Genomic DNA, 25,532 nt, shown 5'->3' with positions numbered 1-25,532 from the left:
TAGAATAGAATAGAATAGAATAGAATAGAATAGAATAGAATAGAATAGAATAGAATACATAAAAAAAGGATTAATAGGTTCAGAGACCAGGTTGGTTATGTATTTTAAGTAGCTTCTTGTTGTCTTTAAATATAAACACTTGAAGGTGTAGCCTTGTTGGTCATGTGATGAAACATTTAGGCCTCAGAAGCACCTTACGAGCGCCATGATCGAACATTAGTGGTTCCCACATCCAGCCGATTATTCATATTTGCTCCTGTTATTATTTGGTTCGATGGAAATATTCCACAGTTTGGTGGCGTGAATGAAGACAACCCACACTGTCGTCAAATCGAGTCTAATTTCATACTTGTCATTTCATTCGGTGGATTTATCAGGTGTTACATTTTTCTGTGGCTGTTCATTGGAGATATTAAACCCAACGTATGCGTGAGCACGGATTAAAGGGTTGATTCCTAAAGGAGGTACAAATATCGGTGAGCTCGGCCTACACACATGCCAGGCTGTGTGAAGAAGCCAGAACTGGATTAGCAGACGAGACCAAAAAGCTAATCAGCGGTTTTACTGTTAAAATGTCACAACAATTTTCAGCCAGCAACTGGATTTTTCATGTCTGATCCTGCTGCACCTCATATCCACTGAAAATAGTGTTTTAAATGGACACCAGTAGCCATAATGTCACATGTCTGCCATCTGCTGGATCATTAGCACATTACAACATATAATCCAACCCTCGGTTTTTAGTGAATGACACTAAAGGGATTGTTCACAAAGAGAATTAACTACTCCCCAACCTCAGAGTCTGTAAAGACTGAGTTAATGTACATGCACCAGTATCACACCACTTCCTGTCACAATCTAAATCTGGACTGTGCCTTTAACCCCATAATGGATTATTGTCTTAATTGAGAGGTGGAAGTTAATCTTCACACAACTTTTTAATCTTCTCATATACTTCAGTGTTTTTGGCTGCATGTATCAGAATCACTTCCCCTCTTATGAAGGTATAACATGGTGTCAAGTTACCAAAAATTTGGAAACTTTGTGTTACTTTGGGTTTTAGACAAGTAGTAAAGTACATTTAATGTCATTTTATTATTGGTTTGGTGTTTCTCTTTTTATACTCACTTTATATAAACTTTATATTCTGTTCTACTTTGAATGAATACTCTGTCTGGTGTGATGTGGTAATATTGTTGTTGAAACACTGTTGAATTCATAACTCTTATTTCAACATATTTTAAGTGAATTTACTTTCTTATTATAAAAACATTGCAGGGACTGTCATAAAGGTAGAGGGGTCTTAACTAGGCTTTCAAAATAAAAGCCCCAAACCTGACATGACCGCTCCCATATACTGTTGCATGTGTGTGTCCAGTTTTCCAAAGGTTGTTGTCATCCACTAAAGGAAGACTACCAGTTTAAAACTTTCTGCCATGTATCTTTATTCATATCCAGTTTGTGCTTTGTTCATTTTACCCGTTGTTTTGTTGTCCATGCTTTTGTTTCTTTTTGGATTTGTGCAGTAAAAAATGGCAGCCAATTCACAGGCTTACATATTATCATGATTTATTATTAATGAATATTACACTACATGATAAAAAGTAAAGAATTATAGGATGATGCATTATTACCAATGAAATATTAGGTGCAAACTTATAAAAGTGCGGGAATGAGTAGGACTGGGCAATAAAACTTATCAATAATGATAATACTGTAATTTGTATCAATAGCAACATAACAAAAGTCTGATATAATGCAATTAGATTGCTGTTTATTAAGTGTTTGTCATTGTCAAGAAGAGTTTTTAAAAAAAATCAGACTTTAAACTTAATAAATTATAATGTGACATTAAACATGATAATTATCGATATGAACTGATGTGAATATTTACATCTCTATATAATTATGTCTATATGATCCAGCCCTGGAATAAAAGTCTATATATTATTTGCCTGGCCAAGCAAAACAACATTTATTGTGAAAACCCGATGTAACCGGATGTCTCCCAGTAAACTTTTCCAGCTGGACACACGCGCACACACGCACACAAAGCAGTGCATGCTATGGTGGTAGAGGACGCGCAAGGACCGAGCTCATCTCCCAGCAGCGCCTGACCCGCAGCAGTGAGCGGTACCTCTGGGTGAGAGGAGGAAGAGGAGGCTGAGGACGAAGATGTCTGTGAACGAGGTGTACGTGTTCCGACCCTTCAAGCTGATCGCGCTGCTGTGCGTCTTCCTGGCTCTGTGCCTGGACCTGGTGGCTCTGCTCAGTCCCGCCTGGGTCACCGCCGACCACTTCTCCCTTTCCCTATGGGAGTCCTGCTCCCAGTCCGACGCACGGCACTCGGAAGACGAGCCTCAGTGGAGCTGCTTCTCCACACTCACATCTGGTAGGGAACAGTGCTTTAACATGTTTATTTTCATTCCATGTGTTGTTTGTAACTTTTTTTTTGTTTTGGGGGGGGGTTGGGACACAGTTAAAAAAACTACTACTGTTGTAGCACAGTGGAGGGTGATGTTGAAAAAAATGAGCTGCTTCTCTTGGAAAAAGTAAAATCCAAAGGCTGGAAGTGATTTCTCTCATTATGGCACATGCGTAATGCTGTGGTAATCATCCCTTGTGTTGTTGAAGAAGTGGTTTTATAGCAGCATGTTATCAGTGGATTTAGTTCCTCATCAGCCACAAAGAGGCTACACACACACACACACACACACACACACACACACACACACACGCACACTGTTGGAAATACACAAAGAGGAGTTGAGTGTTTGTTGAACCGACCTACAGCAGCCATCACCTCCTCGCCATGGGCACAGTCTGAGTTAGTTGTCCCTGTTGGTCTCTGTCCATTGTTTCTTGTGCTGCTGATGAATTTCCTCTCTCCATACCACAGCAGTGACGTGGTGTCACTGAGGACCAACACTGTGATGCTGAGCCCAGTCACTGTGGTGTAACCATAGCTCAGGAGCAAGCACGAGAAACAAGTTTGAATAGAAACCATGTTGACTTAGTAATAACTCTCACTGTTGTTATCCGCACAGAGATAAATAAATACGTCAACTAAGGGCTGGAGGTGTAAATGTTTAGTCTTTGTGATTTAGAAAGTTTTGTAAGATTTAGATAAAAGGGATCTATTGGCTTATTGAATAGAAAAGATAACCCTGGTGATGTTTTCACTAGTGTGTTTCATCTAACGTGTACGAATTGTTGTTTTCTTTACCCCAGAATAGGCCCTTTTATATTTAAAAACGTTATATTTACATTGGGAGCGGGTCCTCTCTACAGAGGCAGCCATGTTTTTTACAGTCGTCCAAACTGGACAAACAAAACACCTTTTGAGTTTTTATGACAACTGAAGGTTACCACAGTTCTCTTTCAGGTTTGGAAGGGGAGGGGTATTCAGCTGCAACCCGCACCTTCACCACTAGATGCCACTAAATTCTTCACATTGAACCTTTAATGTTAGTTTCCATCTTTAGGATAAGAAATTTACCAAAATGAAAAAAATTCACATAGGACTGGACGATAGACAATATCGCATATACAAATGTAGCAAGAGTTCAATGTACATATATCAACATAATGCTTACGTATTGTGTAAGCAAAGTTAGGGGCTATATCCCATAATTGATCAACCTCAAATATTTGTGTTTTTTCAAGAGATTAAAACCACAACCTTCACTTTGGTGCAAAAATCCGTCTTTAGACTTAAAAGAAGTAATAATATGACATAAATGCCGACTGATATGAAAACATTTATCTTGATCAAAGTTTGTAGCCATTACGCCCGAGCCCCATATCTTCACACGTTGTAGAAACATAAATGTAATCCTCTTGGGCACACAAAGAGTGAACACACTCAGCAACAGTTCAGGCTTTGAAGAGACACATTGAGCATCTTCCCCCATCGTCGTCCACCTCACCAGGCCCGGACCCACCAGGCCGCCTTTTGTCCAGCAGAGAAGCCACATGACGGGTGTTTACGCCCTCGACCTCCTTCCTTTCTCCCACTGGGGGGAGGAAATCCGCATTAAACGTCCCGGATTTACCCTCATTTGGCTGGTGGCTGGTACAGTGCTGTAGGTTGGCTTAGCTGGAGCCTCGTCCCCATTATACATACAATAGCTGACTGTAACAAAGGGGAATAGATAGCTTAAAACTAAACTTCATAGAATTACATATGAATATTCTCCTGTTTGGTTGCTAAATATAATACAATATTTCCTTGAACAGGCGTGAGTGACTTTTGCTGCTTATCTACCACCATCACAGACTCAAACAGGCACGGCTACAAAGAGGGAAACAGGAGCTTGGTGTGGCTGAGTGCTCTCTGATATTGTGGAATGTGTCACGGGTGAATAGGAGGCGGGTTTGTTGCTGTGAGTGTCTGCAGAGCTCATTAAGGCAGCGGTGTGGGGGGGGTGTGTGTTAGGGTTAAAGGTGCAGTTCACCAAAAAGGCAAAGCAGATTCATTTACGCACATATTTTCATTACGTATCTCCAACGTTATTCAGTTGCAGATAATCTTTAGGGCGATGTGACGCGACGACAGGCAGAATAAGCTTCAGGCGTCTGAAGTAACGCAGATGAAAACAGTATTAACACTCACAGCCGCGACGAGTGATGGAGAAATGTGATGTGAGAACACTGTTTTTCTTTTTGTAGAGTTCACCGCATAGAGGCTACAACCACATAATGGAGCAAAGATGTCAGGGGGGAAAAAAGTATTTCCTGAGGGATGAATGAAACGAGATTCACATGTGTCAATGTCAAAAACGTTGATTTCTACCACACTGAAGACAATCAGCGCTCAGAGAGACAGAGACACACCCAGCACAGAGGGTTCACTCAGCTTCATCAAATGCAAATTTTCCTTTTGAGTCTCGTCTTTTGAGGTCGGGCTTTTTGTCTCCTGATGGTGACGAGTGGGACATCAAAGAGAGGATACTCGGCGGCACAGGCAGGGATGGAAGACTTAAACATTTCTCCTGAATGCATTTGTATCTGGTATCAGACTCTCTCTCTTTTCAGAATAAAGAGTTAAGCTTAGTTTAAAATATTAAAAAAGCTCTAAAGGGATGTGTAGGTATTTCCAGGGACGAATCCTCTGACGCACATGGAACCGATGAGGTTTGCTTTTCCAGCAGGAGCTACTGCAGTTTGTTTGCAATAAACAGATTAAATGTGCTGTTGAAAAGCCACCATGACATGGAAAAGGTTAGCGCGAAGTGTAAACTATCACCAATACTGAAGTTCATAAATAAAGAGAGTTATATTAAGCCTGGGGTACAGCTGTGGTTGGAATATCTTCTGAGATGTTTTCAGACGTGAAAAAAGTGGGGCTGGACATTTTCAGTAGTTAGCTTTTCACATATGGTGAACGCAGCGGGAGATTCTAAGGGTCAGACACATTCCTAACAACCGGAAAAACTCAATGTTTTTGTCTGCAGCCCTTCGACACCGGCATTTGCCTTCGCCAAAAACTCTTATGGTCTCGTCTACATCTTCGTTGGTGTCTTCTACGCATATGGCTCCTCTTTTTCATGCTGAGATATTTGTGTTCTTTCAGTTTTCTGTCCTCCGCTTATTAGAAACGTCACCAACACGCCCACTCGCTCGCTGTGAATGTTCTGGACATGTTCCTGCTGTATTCTCACATGGGCTCTCTCTGACATTTTACCAGGGGCCTGTCGGGAAAATTTCCAGAAAATGTTTGGGGCATTTACTTTATTCAGCCCCTCTAGAACAAAATTCTGGGAGAAATGTGTGGACACCAGTGCAAATGTCTGAAAGCAGCTTTTAAGATAAGGAAATGTTTGTATCTTAGCTTTTGAAAGACAAAGTTCAACCCTCTAAACAATGACCTGCAATAACAAGTCATATTTATTTGTATAGTCCATATTCACACATCACAGTTTGCCTCAGTGGGTTTAAAGGGATAGTTCATCCAAAAATGACAAGGTCCTACATCCTCTGTCCTCGACTAGTGAGAAAAACTACCAAAGAATAAATTTACAGGGAAAAAACTTGTGTGTGATGGTGCAAGTACAACAGACGTCACTTTCAATGTCCAATCCAGGTACATTCTACTTATTTAACCCAGTTACTGTGACGACTGAGTTACCAGTCAGGTTACGTGTGTTCCTGATGGCTCTGTCGTGCAGGCCTGAGTTTGTTCTGCCTCACTCACTTCACTCTGAGGGATCCGCTCTTGTTTCGTGCTTGTCAGCAAAGCGCTGCAATTCAACAATCGAGCCTTTGTGTTTGTGCGTGCTCTCCTCCCTCTCTAACCTGCGTGTGTCCCGTTTCCGCAGACTGGCAGATTGCCACGCTGGTGCTCCTGGTGGCCGGCGCCGTGGCGACTCTGGTGGCGTTTTTGGTGGCCCTCATATCCCTCTGCCGGGGGACTCAGAGACAGCACTACCGCACCGTGGCTGTGCTCCTCTTCACTGCCGGTACGTCTTTTCCTCCACCTTCCCCCATCACCTTGCCACCACACGGCTTCTCAAAACATCAGCCCGTATGAATATTTATACAACATTTGGAAACAGAAAGGCAGCTCATATGCATTCACCACAACCCCAACAATTTCCATACACAGTGTTTTTCTTTTTTTTTTCGTTCTAGTGCTCACTTTAAATAAAAGGGTGCAGAAGAAAAGAAGCTTGCTTGTTGAGCTCATTTTTTCTGTGGTGAGGAGCTGCAGGCTCGTGTGCCAAGAAAAAGTAGCCGCAGAATTTGCAGACTTACCAACACAGTGAAGTCACTGAGCGAAAGAAAACCACAGACTCCTCAGCCAGCACTGGCTCACTGCTGGACTGCACTGTGTGCTTTGTGAGAATGTCCCGCGGTTGAAACTAAAATTTGACACCGAAGAGGGAGGATCTATATGAAACACACAATTATAATGAAAGTTTTAGCAGAGCACATTCCTTCATATACTATACAGGCGTTGAAGTAACTGCCTCGCAGCCTGTGCTTTTACTCTATTTTAAGAACGGTGATGAAACGCTAACCACTTACCACTTACGTTTAACTCTGCCCAGTCCTGCCAAAGTTTCCAAAGTAAAATTGGATTATATAATAAATCAGACATCCTGTTATGTGTCACAAGTAATGTTCCACCTCCTGCAGTTTCTCATCACGCCTGCAAACTCAAGTTAAAGGAATAGATGGGAAATCCATACACTCCTTGGGTTTCTTGATGGTAATTTCTCTCTTATATCTATTGTAGCATGTTTATTCATGAGCGTTAGAGGTGCTGTCCACTTAACTTTGACCAGAGCTGCTACCTGCGCCACAGAAGTAATGTTTCCACCCCTGTTTCTTTATTTGTGAGCAAGATTACACAAAAACAACTGATTGTATTTCCACAAAACTTGGTGGAAGGAAGCTTGCACCAAGAACAAGCTTCCTTGTGTTTAATTTGGTACAGATCCAAATAAAAACCTGGATCTGGTGAATTTAAACGTGGTTTCATAAGGGGACTGTTGGACTCTTGTTTGCAAATTTCTTCTTAAAAAAACATCTATAAGTGAACCTTCCAAAGATAAATCAATCAAAGCATTAGTACGAATTCCACGTCCAAACAAACCTGAATATCCATATTTGGATATTTTAGTTTTCCCAGGGAATTAAACATGGGTCTGGATGAAAAAGAAATGAGGCACATTAAGGGAACTCATATCTATGAGTGAGTGTAATTTGGTGCAGCTTAAATGAATTTAAGGGGACTGCTGGGCCTTGGCGGTGGTATTTCCCTCTGTTTCCGGTCTTTGTGCTCTGTCGCACATTTAACAGTCGCACACAAGCGTGGTTTGTGTCTGTCCATCTACGCAAACTCCTCCACAAGAAAGTGACTGAGAATATTTCCTAAAAAGGGCAAAACCATCTGTCTCTTAAGTCCTATTTCTCTGGAAACACATAATCCATTATTTATACTGCTTACCTGAGGGTCGCGTGCGGTGGGGGGGCTGGAGCCAATTCCAGTTGCCACTGGGCGAGGGGCGGGGGGGGGGGGTACACCCTGGACAGGTCATTAACAAGTATATTACTGTAAAATGTAGAATAAGACAACAAGCTGATAAATCTATTATTTTACATTGGGTTTATTTCCCAGAAGTGGCAGATAGATAAAAAAAATGTTAGGGTTAGTGATGGAAGGTCAATGTAGGAGATTTTTGTCTTGTTCTGTCCCTGGAAATATCAGTGACAAAGGACCAGTGTGTGCAGCCATTTTAATGACCCCGTCTGAATGACTGTTAGCCATTTACTGAAAAGCGTGGGAATGCAGTGTTATCCTTTCCTGTGTGTAATTGCTTTAAGAGTCTTAAGAGAATAAGGCCTCCACACAGACACACACAGTCCTCAGCAGCAGCAGCAGCAGCAGCAGCAGCAGAGGGGATGGTCGTTAAATGCCCGTTGGCAGCAGCATGGCTGTGGTATTTATTTTCTGTCCAGAAATATGACCTCAGCGGGCTGCGAGCTCAGTATGGGCTCCATCAACACCGCTGCATTCTCGAACTGCCATCGGACCTCAAGCACGCCCACCGTGCCGTCCTGTAGGAAGGAAAGGTGGAGCCACGGTTACAGAGAGTCCTTTCCCCAGGAGTCACCGAGCAGCGCACGGAGAGGAAACTGCTGCGAGGACAGACCACGGTTCCTCTTTGATCGCACACGTGCACGTGCACGCTCACAACAACGTTATAGTTCATGATTCACAAAGATGGAGGAACCAAAGTGGTTGTCTTTTTGAGATCTCAAGGTGGAAGAGAATAAGGGCGACTGTAAGAAATGGCTGAGGATCCAGCTTATATAACTAAAGGTGACTTTGCTGTCCGCGCCCCCAGACTGTGGAACTCTCTATTGAAATCAGACAGGCATCATTTAAATCTCTCCTTAAGTCCTTCCTTTAACACAAAGCATTTATTAATACGTTGCTGGATTGTATCTTCCCACTCTAGACATTTAATTTCACCTCCCATTGTTTTTTATGTCGTTGAACCTTCCCTTGTTTGTACTGTGGTTTTTATTGCTGTTTTGGTTCTTCTCCTCTATAATAAACAAATAATACAAGAAATTTATTCATTCCACATTTCACTAAGTAAAGCCCCTGCACAGACTTTGCCTTGTGCTGTTTAAGTCAATCACTGTCGAGGAAAAAAAGCCGGCCACTTCAGAAGAGTTCTTACTTTGAACTGAAAGAGAAATCCACAGGGAGATGTGTCACATCAACGTGTCTTTCAAAGTGTTTTTTGTCTTTTGATGGAGGTGTCACACTCTGCAAGAAATAGAAATCCATTTTGTTCCAAATCACTTCCTTTGTCTTGCTTAAATCGACAACCAAAATTAAATTCTGATCTTATACATTATAAGCCAAATGCATTCAGGCTATTGTTTTATAATGGAAAAAGAGTATTGGACTTGTTTAAACCTGTTTTGACACATACATCATTTTTTACTTACATGCTTCTAAAAACACACAGTTTTCTTTCTTCCCTCCGACAAGGACGTCACCCCCTGTCTGTTTGTTTGTTGGTTAAGACAGATTACGCCAAAACGATTGGACAGATTAGCAGGGAACCTGGTGGAAGGATGTGGTGTGGGTCCGGGAAGAACACATTTTGGTGTGGATCTTGGTCTGGGGGCGGCTCCAGGAATTCTTTTGAACTTTCTTTAACGTTGTGAGAAAGGGCGTTTTTGTTTTATTTAACTTTTTCGTTGATTTCTCTGAGAATAATTCATGGATCTTGATTAAAATATGTAACATTTAGGCAACTGATAGTCACGAGTGTGTGTGATTTGGTGCAGAACAGGATCAAAATTTGGATGTATGGAATTAAAACGTGGTTTCATAAGGGGTCTGTTGCGTTACATCCTGACAGGCTTGTTTTCATCTAATCGCTGTATATAATAATTCTCTGGTTAACATCAGTAACTCTCGGGTCTCTGCAGAAACTAAAAAACATTTTCCTACTCTCTTTCAATTCTTCAGCCTCTTTTCATAACCAGCCACAGTCATGTTTCTGGTGTTCGCAGCCGTGCTTTTATCTGTCACATTTGTGTTTTAACACGAGAATCAAACAGAGTCACCTAAATGACTTAATGCTTTCAGCAAGAATACAAACTGTGAGAGTGGAAGTGTAGAACTCTGCCTGTATGATTTTTAGGATATCTCATGTTTGACTCTCTCTCTCTTTTTTGGGGGGGGTGTTCCAGTGGTTCTGCAGGCCTGCGCTCTCGTCCTCTACCCGATCAAGTTCATCGACGGAACGGTTCTCCAGACGTACCATGAGTTTAACTGGGGCTACGGGCTCGGCTGGGGGGCCACCATCTTCATGCTGGGCGGAGGGATCCTCTTCTGCCTGCGGACGGACATATACGAGGATGCAATGTACTAAGTCCCTCATCAACCACCTCCCCCACCCACACCCTGCTTCTGGAAATACACACACATAAACACACACACACACGCTGTGTGCTACTTTTCTTCACCCTGCAAGCACAGACCCTGTTTCTCTCTCTCTCTCGCCGTCTCACTCTCTCTGTTATTTTTAGACAGGTTGTGAAGGCCTAATTTAGGCCAGGGGCTGTTTGTATAGGGCCTTCACACCCACCCCCCCTCATCCCTCTCCACATGCAGCCAGCGGGTCCCTCAGCCCTGCCGCTGTCAACAGTGAGGTGCAAAAGCACAGAGAGCTTTCTGGACAGGCCGCGAGCCTCCGATGCTGCTGGACGTTTCCACAGTACGTTGGCCCGGATCCCTCCTATTGTCAGAGGAACAGGACAGTAGATTCTCCCTGACATGTGATTGTGCAGTGGCTGGACATTTAAAGGGACTGACGCATCTCCACAATGCCTTTTTTTACAATTCTTTTTTGTAGCATTTTACGAGGACAAGCTTGTTGTTCATGTATTGATGGCCTCATATCCCACTTTATAAATATTGAAAGCCCTTCACGTGTTCTATGGCTCAAACATATCTAGCGAAGCGAAAGCCTTCGGATATTAGAAGTGTAGATTAGTCACCTGGAGCGATCAAGTGTTTGTTTGAAAGTAAAACATGTAAATGTGTACAGAGTGTTTCTACATGAAGAAGAATAAACAGCTGTAGTTTTCGGGATTGTTAGGAGTGTTGATTATTGTTAAAATAATAATTCTTGCTGCGATCATGTGGCATTCTGACAATTTCACCTTTGACAGACTTTTTAGAGCGATGCCTAATAAGAGAAAAAAAGCTGCCAAACTATTTCATTCCTCAGAGGAGGTTGCACCAGGCTGTGTGCTGTGTGAAAATATGATGCATCGTTAAAAAAATAATCAGCAACATAATAACATGTATTACTCTCACCAAGAGGCATATTTTGCAATTAAATTTAAAACCGTCTGAGAGTTGGTGTACTCATGTCATGTAATTACTGAGATATTTTTTACTGAATTGTCATATTATTTACTTGTCAAGGATAATTGTGCTTGAAGGATTTATGGTTGTGTTTATTAAACATTACAATCATAAAAAAAAAGGTTAGAGTCATTTTTGAAAAGATATAATTGATATTACAGGTTACAGATCAAATGTTGATGAAAAGCTGTTAATTTCTAAGTGTGTTTATGAAAGGAACATTAAAAAACATCTATATTATTTCCCTGGGTGTTTAAAACAGGTGTTGCTGCCACATGTGAGCAGCCCGGTGTGACATCTCCCAGTTCACACTTGTTTTTAACTCCACGGAGTTCAAACTGCAACAGCTGCTCAAACAATCGTTCTAAAGGGAGGAACAGTTTCCGCTGCTGCAACAGTGTGAACGCTCCAGCTGCGGAGCTCCAAGAAAACGAATACGACACAAAATCCCAATGTTAACCTGATGCTTGGCTTTTGTGAGCAGCTTAAAGTTGTGTTTGAATGTGTGAGGTGCCAGCTCAGTGGTTGTCTTATAATAGCAGCGACCTCTCTGGAATCTTTGAAATGTGACTTACCAGTCAAAGGTGACGTCGTGGTTACATCGTGGCAGAGAGATCGCACGCACACAGTGTGTGTGTGTGTGTGTGTGTGTGTGTGTGTGTGTGTGTGTGTGTGTGTGTGTGTGTGTGTGTGTGTGTGTGTGTGTGTGTGTGTGTGTGTGTGTGTGTGTGTGTGTGTGTGTGTGTGTGTGTGTGTGTGTGTGTGTGTGTGTGTGAGAGATTTAGATCTTTTTTTTTTCTCATCCCAGATCTTGCGCATGTTGTCTTTAGTTAAACATTAGAACCCAAAGTAAAATATTCAATATCACAGTGAGAGGACATGGCTGTTTAAACAAGTGGAACGTTGACTCGGAACAATTTATTCTAAGAGAAATATTCTAAGATTGAGATACACACACAATATATATATCACTATATCAACGTTTTTACAGTACCTCAGTAAAATAGTTAATGTTTTCGTCTGCATTTATTTGTTAGTAAACAGGATTATGTCAAAGCTACCCAACCGATATCCATTACATTTTGTGGAGGGAGGAAGAATCTGTTTTATGTGGCATGGATCTTGATTAAAATATTCAGGCATGTTTAGGGGACTTATATTTCCAGAGTGTGTGCAATTTGGTGCTGATCCAAATAAAGATCTGGATCTAGTGAATTCAAAAGTGGTTTCATAAGGGGACTGCTAGTGGAAGTTTCTAGTATACAAATCAGCCTCCCATGGTTATTTTTCTTTGCTTTTTATTTGGAAGGAAGACGGTTTCAAATTATGCACTTTCTAACTTTGGTGTGTTGTAAATGTCAAAGGTCAAAATGTCAGGGGTTCTTCATTCTCAGCCCTCCACCCACACACAGTAAATGCATCACATGCATTTACGTGGTCTTTCCCCACCTACTGATCATATCTCGTCAGTGTCTGGAACTGGGAGGCTGAAGTTGAGATTCAATCATTTAGCTAAGAAATGTAGATCCAACATCAGCTCTAATGTGTTTCACATTGGTTTGTTTGTATTAACTCTTTATCTATGCTTTTATGAAAATAAAGACATGACCGAAACAAAGAGAGAGAGAAAAAAAATTGCATCTTTTCAAATGAAGCGTTTACTTTTTCTTTTAGTTCAGACAGGCAGGAAACAAACAAGTAAGAATTTGTAATAGATGTGTATTATTATATAAAAAAAATATCCAGTGTGACTGGGGCAGCTGAGGATAATTTCTGCAGCTGCTGCTACATTCTCTCATCTCATCTCTGAATACTTTGGTTACGACTGCAGCTTTTCCCACGGCTGCAGAGGAGCAGTTCAACTCGTGTCAGTGAAGGAAGCAAAACCAAACTAAGACACATACAGTATATTTTACCCCAGTTGTCAGGACAGGACATTGTGAATCTCATGCAGTGGATAGTATCTGTAGTGGAGATGATGCAGCCTCTGGAGCACGGCTGGCCCCCAGGTGCAGTAACCAGCCAGGCCCTGCACACTTTCACTCTGCAGGGACAGATTCCAGTTACTGAGCCTGGGGGACAGAGACAAACGTGGGCCCTGACAGCTCGTTGCCTAAGGAGGAAAATCATTGTTTGAGTGATATGATTATATTTAAGGAAAATCCGAGGGAAGTACGAATGCAAACCTGAAGTTGTCCCAGCTCTTCGTGCGATCCTCAGCATGAGGCGAGGAGTCCTCTGCAGACGAGGGTCAACAGAGCAGTGAGGCAAATAAATGGACTGAAAGTAACACCTGGGCTATACATTACCCTCCTACCGACCCTCCATCAAGTTTGGCCCCGCCAAAATTACACATTAACTTCGAAAAAGGTTACTCACTCCTCCACTATCAGCTTGTGCTGCCCTGCAGTCTGCGTGGTCCAGATAAACCCCAGGACTGCTCATGGAAAACCTGGCATGAATACAACACTCCAGTTACATGAAAAACACGTCTGTGCTTCCTCTTATTAATTATCTTCCATTATCTTCAGTTTTCTCATGTATTTTCTCTCACATCTACCCATACACACACACGTGTACATGGAGGGTATGGACTTGGTGTGGGAAGCAGTCAGCTGCCGAGATGACCTTGAGGATGTCAGTGAATGTTGGATCAAACACAAACAGCGCCCAGCCTGGAGTCAGATGGTCACTTTCCCAACGTGAAGGAGAGTATCACACAGTGGAAACTCTTTATGTAATGTGTGCTTATGTGCTTATACTGCTAACAGTTTGGTGAAATCAATATGTATTGTTTGGAGTCAAAAGAATAGCGTTTGTTTATCGGGAGCAAGGAACAAACCTGCACTGGATCATAGTGATTAATTAGGTCAATGATTTAAGTTAACTCTGGTCTTCCTCAGGCAAACACCCACACAAAAAAACAACAGTTCAGTAAGTGATTCAAACCTAACAGAAATAAAACTAATTCAGTGTTATTTTATGAAAAACACTGACTATAAAATATCCTTTGAAGATAAACCAGGTATGATGAACAAAACTTTCTAACTTCACTCTGCACCACAGATTAATTATGCCTTAATTATTGTTTTAATAATTCTGAAGCAGCTCCAGACGCCAAACAACCCATTTCAAACAGGCAGGTTTAGAACAGGCACTAGAGTAAATGTGATGAGAGATTGTGTTTTCAACAAGATGACGCGTGGCATCATAGTCATTTGAATAAGTCAGAATGTTCTTATCAAAAGTTAAATAAAAAATATATCAGTGTGAATAGCAGGTCGCCATTCCACATTTACACCTTCAGTCCAATTAGAGTCTCCAGTCAATCTAACCCCATTCAGCATGTCTCTGGACTGTGTGAGAAAACCCACAGACACAGACAGAACATGCAAACTCAGACAGCCACAGAAGGTCCCGGGATTCAAACCAACAACCTTCTTGCTGTGAGGCGACACAGTGCCACCATGATAGCACCTATTTGTGAATGTGGTGGGTGCTATGCATCATCTGAACACTAGAGGGCATCATGAGCATTAGAAAAACAAGGTACTGTCCTAACTACAGACCTGAAGTTCACACTCAAGACAAGACAAGACGTTCTGTGGGTTCAGTTCATGTGATTCATTTAAACTACAGTGTCCCCCCTTGTCTTTAATTTAATCTGATGTAGGCCACCTTCTTCTTATTCTTCTTCTTCTTCTTCTTCTTAGTAATTAATTATTTAGAAAATTAGATATGAGTTCAAACAGGCCATACAATGAAATGGGGGTATTATAGCAAAACAAACACTGCTGATATCTAAAGGCTTGTGTGAAATATTTTGAAATGAGGAAAGTCTAATACACACCACCAATTACATTGTATTTTTTCTTTCAAGAATCTAGTCTGTGTAAAATACTTGTAACTACAGTTTTGTTTCCCAGAAATTTTGTCTTAATTTCTTCCCCTTTACTTAATTATATGTATATAAAAGGCCACAACATTGTTTTTCACTCAATTTGGATATTTTGGTCTGTTTTACTTTTATAACATGTTGCTCAAAATGAGGGTTTTCTCGTATTCTGAAGACTTGGCATAAACCTCCACTCAGAATCAGTATGACTTACACACATCAACCACTCTAGGTTTACTTCTATCTATATTCGGATAGATAGTCTCTAATGCGTCAACAAAACAGACAAAATAAACACTGCTTTATCTAATGCTCAGCTATCTGTCCTGTAAATGTATTTGAATAAGTGCATTTCTAATCAGATAATACCTCATTTACACATTTAGATATAACATTTCAGAAAACTTGAAATACAAAAAGCATTTGTCTTGATGGAAGTGATAAACTGGGGCATTACATGTGGATTTTTTCCCTATTCACTTGTTGTGTCTCGCTTCAAGTATCAATTGAAAAACATAAAGTGAGTTAAAAAAAATTCTCTTACACATAAATGTTTGAAATAATTAGAGGAAGTGCACCGTATACCCCACAATGCTATTAAACATTTTATTGTGTTATTTTCTCCACAATATGCTGACACATCAGTATCATTCAAAAGTCAACATTTCACTTCAGGTTTCTTGAAATGTTAATTACCATGATTTGCTATGCTGTGATAATAATAAAAAACAAACATCTTATGACACACTGAAATCATCAAAAAGGCAAGGCAAGGCACAACATGTGCTTTGTGAGGTCAGTGATGTGTTACCACCAAACTTTTATCAGCTTATCCATGAGTTCATCTCCAAGAAATTTCCTCAAGGCGTTGAATCTGTGAACATATGGCCTGTGAGCCGGCAGCATTGTGTTTTCAAACTTTAAACTAAGTTCCTCTCTTTAAATTAACCATTTAAAAAGATGTAAATCTCTCAAACTTAGACTGTGAATTCTGCAGCCGATGAAAGTCAAGTTGAGTGCAGTAACATAAAACCATTGCACATATGTGATCCCTGTGTGCCGGATTCACACTAAATAAAACTGTTGTTGTCTGAACTAACTGGCAAGATTTGAGGCAAAAAGGAAACAATAAAACTTGACACAAAACAATTCCGGTTAATAACACATCTCAGAGCAATCGTAAAAATGTAGCCGTTGCATGAAACAATATAATAAAAACGCAGTGCACAGAGAAGCAATATAATACTGCTGTGCAAATTATTTGTTTTTGTAAATAACCTATTGCAGCCTTCAGTCTAATATGTAGCATCTACACTCATGTGTCAGCAGTGGTTACAATCAGTCAATGACTGGACGCCATGTTTCAGGGCTTCATAGTGATTTCCAATCACACTTATCCCTTCAGGCCTCCGTCATTGTAGGAGCTGAACTTCTGACAAACAGGTCACAGAGTCACGCTTCTTCGCTTGTCTTGATGTCCTCCTAGAATGGAACCACAGTGTTGCAGTGAGTTTACCATTCAAATGCATTGTACATTTCCCTGTACGTGGATAATATACTGGACATGTGTATGTACTCACAGTTTGAGCATTGTACCCAAACCCAGAGTCAGCACCAGTGTGGCAGTGATGGCAACAGCAATGTATACATAGACCCGTACCATGTCCCATTCTGGTTTAGGGCGGACTTCTTTCATTTCTAAAGCACACACCCACAAATCAGACACATTTAGGGGATTGATAGCGATGAGGTTATGCATTTTGGGGGCAAATCCAAACAACAACATGAATCGAGTGAATTTATTTATTTTCCAGTTTACAAATGTCTCTGTCAAGAAAACATCAATCAATAAACCTTCCAAACATAAATCAATCAAATTACAATGGGCACACATTTTCAAATTAAAAATGAAACGAATGAAACCACAGTCTTAATGTTGAATCCAGAGGCAGCTCTAAATACTTACTTTATATATTTATTTAGCAGACAATACGAGCCACTGAAGGTGCGTCAAAGGTAGAATTTTCACACACTAATAAAAGGATCAAATTTGGACCAGCGTTCGTTTAGCTGTTAGCTATTCCTCGGAACAAGCCTGGATTCGCCATGACCCAGATCCTTAGCTGGTATGGGGACAGGACAATAAGACATAATTGTGATGTAAATGAAAAGTTGTAGTAAATTTAATGTTCATCACCTGGGTGACAGGTTGGACGACTCCACTCACTGCAGAAGCTTTTGTCCACACAATACTGATGTAATTTGGACCGCACCTTGAAACAGTTTCTTTCATTGTCGGGGTTGAGGGGCAGAGTCAGGCTTCTCTCTGTGGTTAAACTCTTGTGCTGTTGATGATAAACATTCATAGAGTCAAAACTCAAAGGCAAAACCTGCTCAAAGCTGCATTGATCAACAAATCTTTGTGACACAAACAAACTCAATAAAGAGAAATGGATGTGTTTGCTCTGACTGGCTGTAGAAATATACATATTTTCAAGAAGTTATAGTTGTGTTTCATATCTTACTTGGCACATCTACAAATAAAACAGGTTGGATATGCCCTCAACTACTCAACAATCACCTCTGTACGTGCCTCCCTATTTACACCCACCAGTCGTCATTATGTATGTCCTCATTTCCCAAATCTGTAGACATGCAAAGCTGTGAGATTCTTGTTCCTGCTTGTCTGACCCGGATTCTGTTCACATGGCCTCGGGTTTTAAGTTTCTCTAAATGTGGTGATTATATTTGTCGCTGTAACCTGACTGCTTCCTGCCTCGGATACCAACACCCCTTAGAGACATAGCTATATATCCGTATTGTTGTTTTCTGTAGTAATTGTTTCTTTAATACAGATGAAGTCAATGTATTTCAACAGTGCTCTTTTTCTTATGTGTGTGTTGTCATCTTTGCATATCCACATTAGCTTTTAGTATTTCATCATTTGTATTGTCCCTTGCTCCCCTTGTACATTTAGTGTTGACAATTCAAGTGGAGTGAAATTAGAGACGTGATAGATCCATGCAGAGGGAAAAAAGTAAATGGCTGGCAGCAGGTTAGGAAATGGAAATATTCAACAGTATTTCTGGGAATGTAACATCTGCAAGTGTAAAATAAATGCAACTATAAGATGCTCTTGCAGTTTTTCATACTCTTTGCCTGCACAACTCTCAGCCCGGCCTATCCTGTACAGTGCAGGTGGTTCTGCAATTGCCCATTCAAAAGAAACAAAGGTGGAAAGTTACACACCCGCAATAGGAATTTCTGAAAGAATGGCTGGTTGATGGTTGTTGGAAAGTACAGAGTGTCTTGTTTGCTATCTGTGAAAACAAAAACAAATCCAAAGATGTGTCACCCATACCGTTGTTATTTTTCCGTCAGGTCCCTCTTGACTGTGTTCTACCTCCCATTCAAGGCAGTGTTCAGGAACACTCCCAACAGGACTTTCCCACTGTATTTCCAGTTGCTTGTCTGGACCCCTTAGCAGATGCAGCTTCTGTGGGGCCCCAGGCTTCACTGCATGGATATGCAAACAAGACATAGTATATTATAGAATGCGAGAAGTCAAAACACGAGGACAGTAATGTTGCTGTGGTTGCTCTTCTACAGAAAGCAGACATGCGTGTACCTTGGTTTTGGACTTGCAGGGAGGTGAATGTTGGTTTCAGGGGTCCGTCAGGCGAGGAACCATTGAGGCAAAAATTTATATCAGTGAAATGAGGAAGATCATTCTTCGTGAAGTTGCAGCCGCTCCTGACTCCACCTGAAATGATGTACTTCGGACATTCCTCAGCCCGTTCCAGGTCCTTGTGCCTGTGGAGGAGACAGACCAGATGACACACTGTTATCTATTCATCAAATGAGATCAGGTGAGGTTTTATACTTGCTTACCTTAATGGCCTAAAGTTCATGGTGCTTAGCAGTGAAACCTGACCACAATTTGAAAGCTTCTACAGGGTTTAAGAGAGATTGCAGATGGCTTTGTTTGATTCCAAGAGAAAGGTGCGCTTTACCCTGCATTGAATTTCACATGAATGCTCTGCCTATGTCAAGGATAAAAGCTAAAAAACTACTACTACTTGCTCGCTGAGAAGCTTTCATCAGAACCTCTCCCCTCAGCTGAAGCTCTCGTCCTGTCAACTGTGTCCCTTCGGATAAAGATGTATGTTGGATAAAAGCTTCAAGCTTCAACAACAAAACAAAAAAAAAGACATATGACTCATCACACGGAAATTGTTGAACCCTTGGGTTGTCTCCAAGTCGACCACAAGACTTTTATCTTCTTGGCTCAGTCAGGTTGGATTTTTTTAATGAAGCATAAAGTAAAATTATCCCTAAATTATGTGTGACAGCTTTTCATTCAACGTCCCATCTTATTACCAACAAGTTTTCATATTCTTTTGGAATTTAAGGTCAATAAACCTAATTTGCATGAAAGGAAACCTAGTTTTTGAGTAAATACAGTTCATGAGTTATGAATTTCTGCATGCGTGCGTGGTCTGGAAACTCTGGTCCACAGCTGTGATGAAAACCTGCTTACACACTCGCAGCTTTGAACCCACAATTACAGGAAAGTGATGGGCATTCATTGCTTCCACCAAGGATGTTATGTTTTCAACCCTCTCCATTTGATTGTTGCTTGGTTTGTTTGTTTTCATGAGCAAGATCACACAAAAAACAACTGAATGTATTTTGAGGAAACTTCAGCGTGGACCTGGAAATCTTGGATCACTTTCTTTAAATTGTGAGACATTTTTCAACTTTTTAACCGTTTTCTCCGAGAATAACGCATGGATCTATGAGTGTGTGACATTTGATGCAGCTTGATTTAATTTAGGAGACTATTGGGCCTTGGCGGATTTTTACATGTTATCCTCTTCAAAGACTTATTTAGTCGTTATATAACATCTCTGTTTTCTGTTTAAGTTAAAACAAGACTCAGAGTCTGTCAACCATTTACTGAGCGTGGAAAGTCCTTAGCAATAAATTTGAAGAAAACCAAATTGTAAGATAAAAGTTGGTTTGAATAATGGTTAAACGTGGCAGATTTTTTAATGACTCTTATTCTGAAGCAAAGATGGATCTAGGATTTTTCTAAACCAGATGCCATAAATGAGGGTCCAATTATATAACATCACAGTACAATTCATGAGTCAGTCAGGTGCACATTTAAATCATTCTGTGTTTACTGTTCATTCTATAACTTTGAGCAAACCCACACATGATTGAATCTATCGAAAATTGTTTCATTGTGTTCTTCAAAAAAGCGTAGAAAATTCCAGACAAATTGTCATGTCTATTGTTAGTATTGTTAGCAAGTGACTAGTTTATTTATAAACGGTACAATTAACCATTGTTGTTCTCTACCGTCCACCAGGTCCTTTGGGAGATTTCTTGGAAGAATTAGACGTCCTCCTATCGAACATCCCAGTAAATGGCCCTCCACTTGTCCTTCTGGGGGACTTCAGAGAAGTCATCTGACCTACTACTTTTACTTTCTTCCTTTGCTCTCTCACTCAGTCCCTCCCCTCCTACTCACAAAGCTGGTAACCACCTTGAATATATTTTCACCAGAAACTGCTCTACATCTAACCTCACTGTAACCCCACTTCATGTCTCTGACCACTTCTTTATCTCTAACTCTCTCCCGCTCTCTCAAACTGACAACCCTATCACATCAACAGTCTCTGTACCTGTCCGTCGCAACATTCGCTCCCTCTCTCCCTCCTCTCTGGCCTCCTCTGTTTTATCAGCCCTCCCTTCAACTGACTCGTTGTCAGTCATGCATCCTATCTCTGCCACAGACACTCTCCTTTCTACTCTCTCCTCCCCTCTTGATTATCTCTGTCCTCTTACGTCACAACAGGTACGCAAGTCCTCCCCAGCTCCGTGGTTGTCTGACTCTGTGCATGCCGACAGAGCCACTATGCGATGAATCAGAAAGGAAATGGCAAAAATCGAAACACCCTGATGACCTTTTCAAGACCCCTTACCCCCCAAGCCCCCCTCCTCCTTCCACCCTTCTACCAAGCCACTTTATCAACTACTTAGATAGATGACAAACGCTCCTCATTTTCAAATCCAACTTCTGTAACTACATTTCCATTGTATTAGCCCCCACCTAGATTGCTAGGAACCTGGGTGTGACACTTGACAGTCAACTCTCCCTTACTGCCAACATTACGTCAACAACACGTTCCTGTAGATACATGCTGGACAACATCAGGAGAATACATCTCCTTCTCACTCAGTAAGTGGCACAGGTTCTGGTTGCCAGTTGCCTGCATCCGTTTCAAAACATCCAAAGGTTACACCCCAGCCCGTCCACTCCGCTTTGTATCTGCCAATCGGCTTGTTGCTCCCTCACTGCGAGCTAACCACTCAACAAAATCACGACTGTTTGCTGTGCTGGCTCCTAAATGGTGGAACGAGCTCCCCAATGACATCAGGACAGCAGAAAGTCTACACATCTTCCGCCGCGGACTAAAAACACACCTCTTCCGACTATACCTTGGATTAAACTTTTTTTTTTAAAGAAATTAACACTTTACTAGCACTTATATGGCACTTACATATAGCACTTTGTAGTTTGGCTTTCTTGAAGAAAATTATACTTTCTGGATTCTTGTTGTTCTGGGTTTGTACCCTCATGGTTAAATGCACTTATTGTAACTCGCTTTGGATAATAGCGTCAGCTAAATGAAATGTAATAATATAATTTTTAAAAAAATTATTGACAGAACAGGGGCACTTCAGGGTCCAATCAGATTTCAGTCATCAGTGACAACGCTTATGCTTAGCAGATAATCTTCACCATGTTTATCATATCTGTTTTCTAATGAGCGTAAACCAAAGTAGTCAAGCAGGTGAAATTCGGACCTGCTGGTTGCTCGAGGTGAAACATCAGATCCCCAATCTAATTACAATTCAACATTAATTTCTTTACAAAATTCCAAAGCAGTCCATCAAATACTAATGTTATAGATAGAAAGGTTGTCAATGTTCTGTTGGTCCTATATAGGAAAAGGGAGAGGATCACCAAAGGTCTGTACAAAAATAAATATGGGTGGGTTCCATCCAGTAATACTGAGGAGATATTTCTCAGTGGATTAGAGCTAATGACCACTGCTGTCATGGCTACAAGGTCTAACAAGGTCTTACCAGAAATAAAGATTTTGCTGTGAGCTGTCTGGTATCTTTGGGTTTCTTCCCCATTTGCACTCCATGTTCTCCATGCTATAGAAGACACAGATGAAATCCTTGACCCTGGAACCGACAACACCTAAAGGTAGAAAGATCACTGTTGGTTCATATACGATTTCCAATAACAGCATCCTATCGCGTCACACATAGAAGACCTCAGTGACCAACCTTTGTTGGAAGGTTTTTGAACCAGTTCTGTGTAGCTCACACTCTTGACCAAGGTGCCATTGGTGCAGGGTCCATTCAGCAGCGTGTACACTCTCACTCTGACGTCTTTCATCAGGTCGAACTGAGCGTTGTAAGACCTCCAAGGCGTCCTGATGGCCTGCACAAACACAAATCTGTCGTTCAGCATAGAGTTCACATTTAGATGTATTTACTTTGTTGACACCATCAGCAGAGAGCCTGGAATTTCCATGAGATACACTTTCAAAGATACTACTACTACTACTACATTACATTACATTTCACTTAATAAGTGCATTAACCATGAGGGTACAAACCCAGAACAACAAGAATCCAGTTCATACAATTTATTTTATTTAATATTATTAATTTTAACCAAGGTGTAGTCGGAAGAGATGTGTTTTTAGTCTGGGGCGGAAGATGCACAATCTTGCAAGAAACCATTCAACCGCTAGACAGGGGTGAAAACATAACCTCCTTAGATGAGATAAGACCATCTGAGATATGTTCTCTGTCACCCAACCATCCGTTTTGCATCTACCTCCATGTTTCCACTCAACAGTTGTTTAGTGTTTGTGCTCATTGCTAAACTCTCCAGACCTTAGACCTTTACAAACCTGCCTGATTGCTGTTCCTGCTCTGCCACGTATGTTTGCCTTCTTTTGAACATTACAGTAAAGTCTCTTTCCCTGCCATCATTGACTCTGTTGTGCTTTTGAGAATGAGAACGTGGTCAGCATCATTGACACTGAAACCTGACTCCTTCATGCCACATGTACCAGCATCTCTTGGAGACATTACTGTGTGTTGTCGCTTGAGGTTTGCCCAGTCTGCCCTGTAGGGGCATGAATAACATCCGCTCAGGGATTATGTTGTGAATACTTTTTTAAATTAGGCATGGCAGACATCTGAGTTATATAAAGATGTCTGCATTGATGAAATGCTATTTGACGGGTGAACTAATATTTACTCCAAGAATCAAATTCCCATATCTCTTTTTCTGCTTCTTATTTTATGACACATCATTTCCAATAGATCAAGTAATAAATCGCCTTATCTAAATCAGTGACGATTAAATTGATCATCCAGACTTAAAGGGATAGTTCACCCAAAAATGAAAATTCCCTCATTATCCACTCACCATTATGCCAATGGAGGGGTGGGTGAAGTGTTTGAGTCCACAAAACATTTTCGGAGTTTCAGGGGGAAACAGCGTTGCAGCCAAATCCAATACAATTGAAGTAAATGGTGACCACTTCTTCAAACGTAAAAAAACATACAGCCATACTGCTCCTGTGGTGTCATCCAAGTGTCAGTAAGCCCCGACATTCCAATTCAACTCGAAACGGTATCATTTACATCATGTTTCCGCTGTGATCCGCGCGCGAATGCGGTTCCAACGCCATAGGGGTGAGTACATAATGAGGGAGTTTTCATTTTTGGGTGAACTTTCCCTTTAAGTTTAAGATTTCTGCCACTTCACTGTCAAGTTATGAAAATCCTTTTTTAATCAGGCACATATCCTTAATTAACATATACTTACATAGAGTATTTCATTATGCTTGTTTGAGGTGGAAAAATGTCATCTGAGCAAAGTTGGACACACATGTACTTGGCTTCATTCATGTAATCATACACACATTGTTTACTGTGGTAGATGAACATCATTTTAGAGAATATATTGTAATTTACTTAATAATCTGTATTTTTATGCTTGTCCGCTCATGTACAAAATGACTGTATGCTTGATTATTTGAATATGAATGAATGCTAATCACTTACCGTCCAGCTGTCCTTGTTTGTGTTGTAGTACTCCAGCTGGTACCGTATGGTGCACTCTGTCATGTTGATCAAGCTGGCCGGGGGTCTCCATGTAACGTCAAGGCGTCCAAGATGACCAGGGTCTAGAATCACGAGGTCCTCAGGAGGATCCACTGCAAGTGTATAGATTTATTACCTCTGGTGGCTGTGTCCATATCATAAAAAACCCGTAGTGTAGGTGTTGACACCCAGTCGGACCCCCAGTACAGTGGCCCTGAAGTCAACTGAACAACATGAAACACGTTAAAATCAACCAATGATTTTGATCTGTACTAAATAATCCACCACGTTTAAATGGAAAACAAGACCTTGATATGCTGTAAGTTTAAATTCTTGTTTTTTGAAGACATTTTTTCATTAAATGAATTAAATTTAATATAGAAATTTATTTAATTTATTATGCACCACATTAAGTCTATTTACCATCATTTGATTGGTTTCCACAGTGTAATAAAGCATAAACAAATGAAGAATGCAGTCCAACCGTTAAATCCGGTGCAGTCCTTGCAGGTTATCAGGAGCAGCATCAGTGTAACTGGATAAGTCACAGAACGTTTCATCCCCATCAGTGTATTTGTGGTTGTATCCGACCCTGAAATAATAAAAACTAAATAGGATAGAAAAACCTTGAGGCTGTACCAATATAGTTTCAGGGAGACTTTCCCCGTGGTTATAAATAAAAATAAAAATTAGGTAAATTAATAATAATAATTGCTGCTCTCAGAGCTCCAGACGACTGTATCTGAGGAGGTGTTTTCCTTCTGCAGCAAGTTAAGACAAGCTGAGGCTCAACGTGGGCTGGACTCTGTGCAGACATTGGAGAGGGACATGTCAGGAGGAGGTTATGTGTCGTTTCCAGTGAAATTCTCCCTGAGCCATGCCCATAATGCCTCTTTGTTAGTCAGTGGGCTACAACATTGATTGTCAGGGTTTGTTTTTACTTTCTTGTCCCATCAGATAATCTTTAAAGAGTTTGTTATTGTCAGATCATGTGTAAACCCCCACACGTGTGAGCCAGAC

General features: G+C 40.9%; 2 protein-coding genes across 3 annotated transcripts; one reads left to right on the top strand and one right to left on the bottom strand.

Annotated features, from left to right (window-relative positions):
• The first annotated feature begins 2,025 nt into the window (after nucleotides 1-2,025).
• LOC118121937 (transmembrane protein 47) lies at nucleotides 2,026-13,025 on the top strand. The gene is made up of 3 exons (XM_035178221.2): nucleotides 2,026-2,392; nucleotides 6,321-6,461; nucleotides 10,225-13,025. Exons 1-3 carry the CDS (start codon nucleotides 2,176-2,178, stop codon nucleotides 10,404-10,406), a joined length of 540 nt encoding a protein of 179 aa, XP_035034112.1. The 5' UTR covers nucleotides 2,026-2,175; the 3' UTR covers nucleotides 10,407-13,025.
• A 2,871-nt stretch (nucleotides 13,026-15,896) lies between these two features.
• Nucleotides 15,897-25,331, bottom strand: il13ra2 (interleukin 13 receptor, alpha 2). Of its 2 annotated transcripts, none has more exons than XM_035177694.2 (9): nucleotides 24,997-25,331; nucleotides 24,474-24,736; nucleotides 22,674-22,830; nucleotides 22,464-22,584; nucleotides 18,931-19,115; nucleotides 18,664-18,818; nucleotides 17,500-17,647; nucleotides 16,883-17,000; nucleotides 15,897-16,784 (listed from the first exon to the last, which is right to left on the bottom strand). In XM_035177694.2, exons 2-9 carry the CDS (start codon nucleotides 24,534-24,536, stop codon nucleotides 16,715-16,717), a joined length of 1,017 nt encoding a protein of 338 aa, XP_035033585.2. In that variant the 5' UTR covers nucleotides 24,537-24,736; nucleotides 24,997-25,331; the 3' UTR covers nucleotides 15,897-16,714. The 2 variants fall into 2 exon arrangements, with proteins under 2 accessions (XP_035033585.2, XP_035033584.2); XM_035177693.2 differs by having other exon boundaries at nucleotides 24,474-24,625.
• Nucleotides 25,332-25,532: the final 201 nt, after the last annotated feature.

This window comes from Hippoglossus stenolepis, chromosome 15 (genome assembly GCF_022539355.2).
Source record: "Hippoglossus stenolepis isolate QCI-W04-F060 chromosome 15, HSTE1.2, whole genome shotgun sequence".
NCBI lineage: Eukaryota > Metazoa > Chordata > Actinopteri > Pleuronectiformes > Pleuronectidae > Hippoglossus > Hippoglossus stenolepis.
Note: the sequence above shows the minus strand (reverse complement) of the source record. Positions and strands in the feature narration are given on the sequence as shown.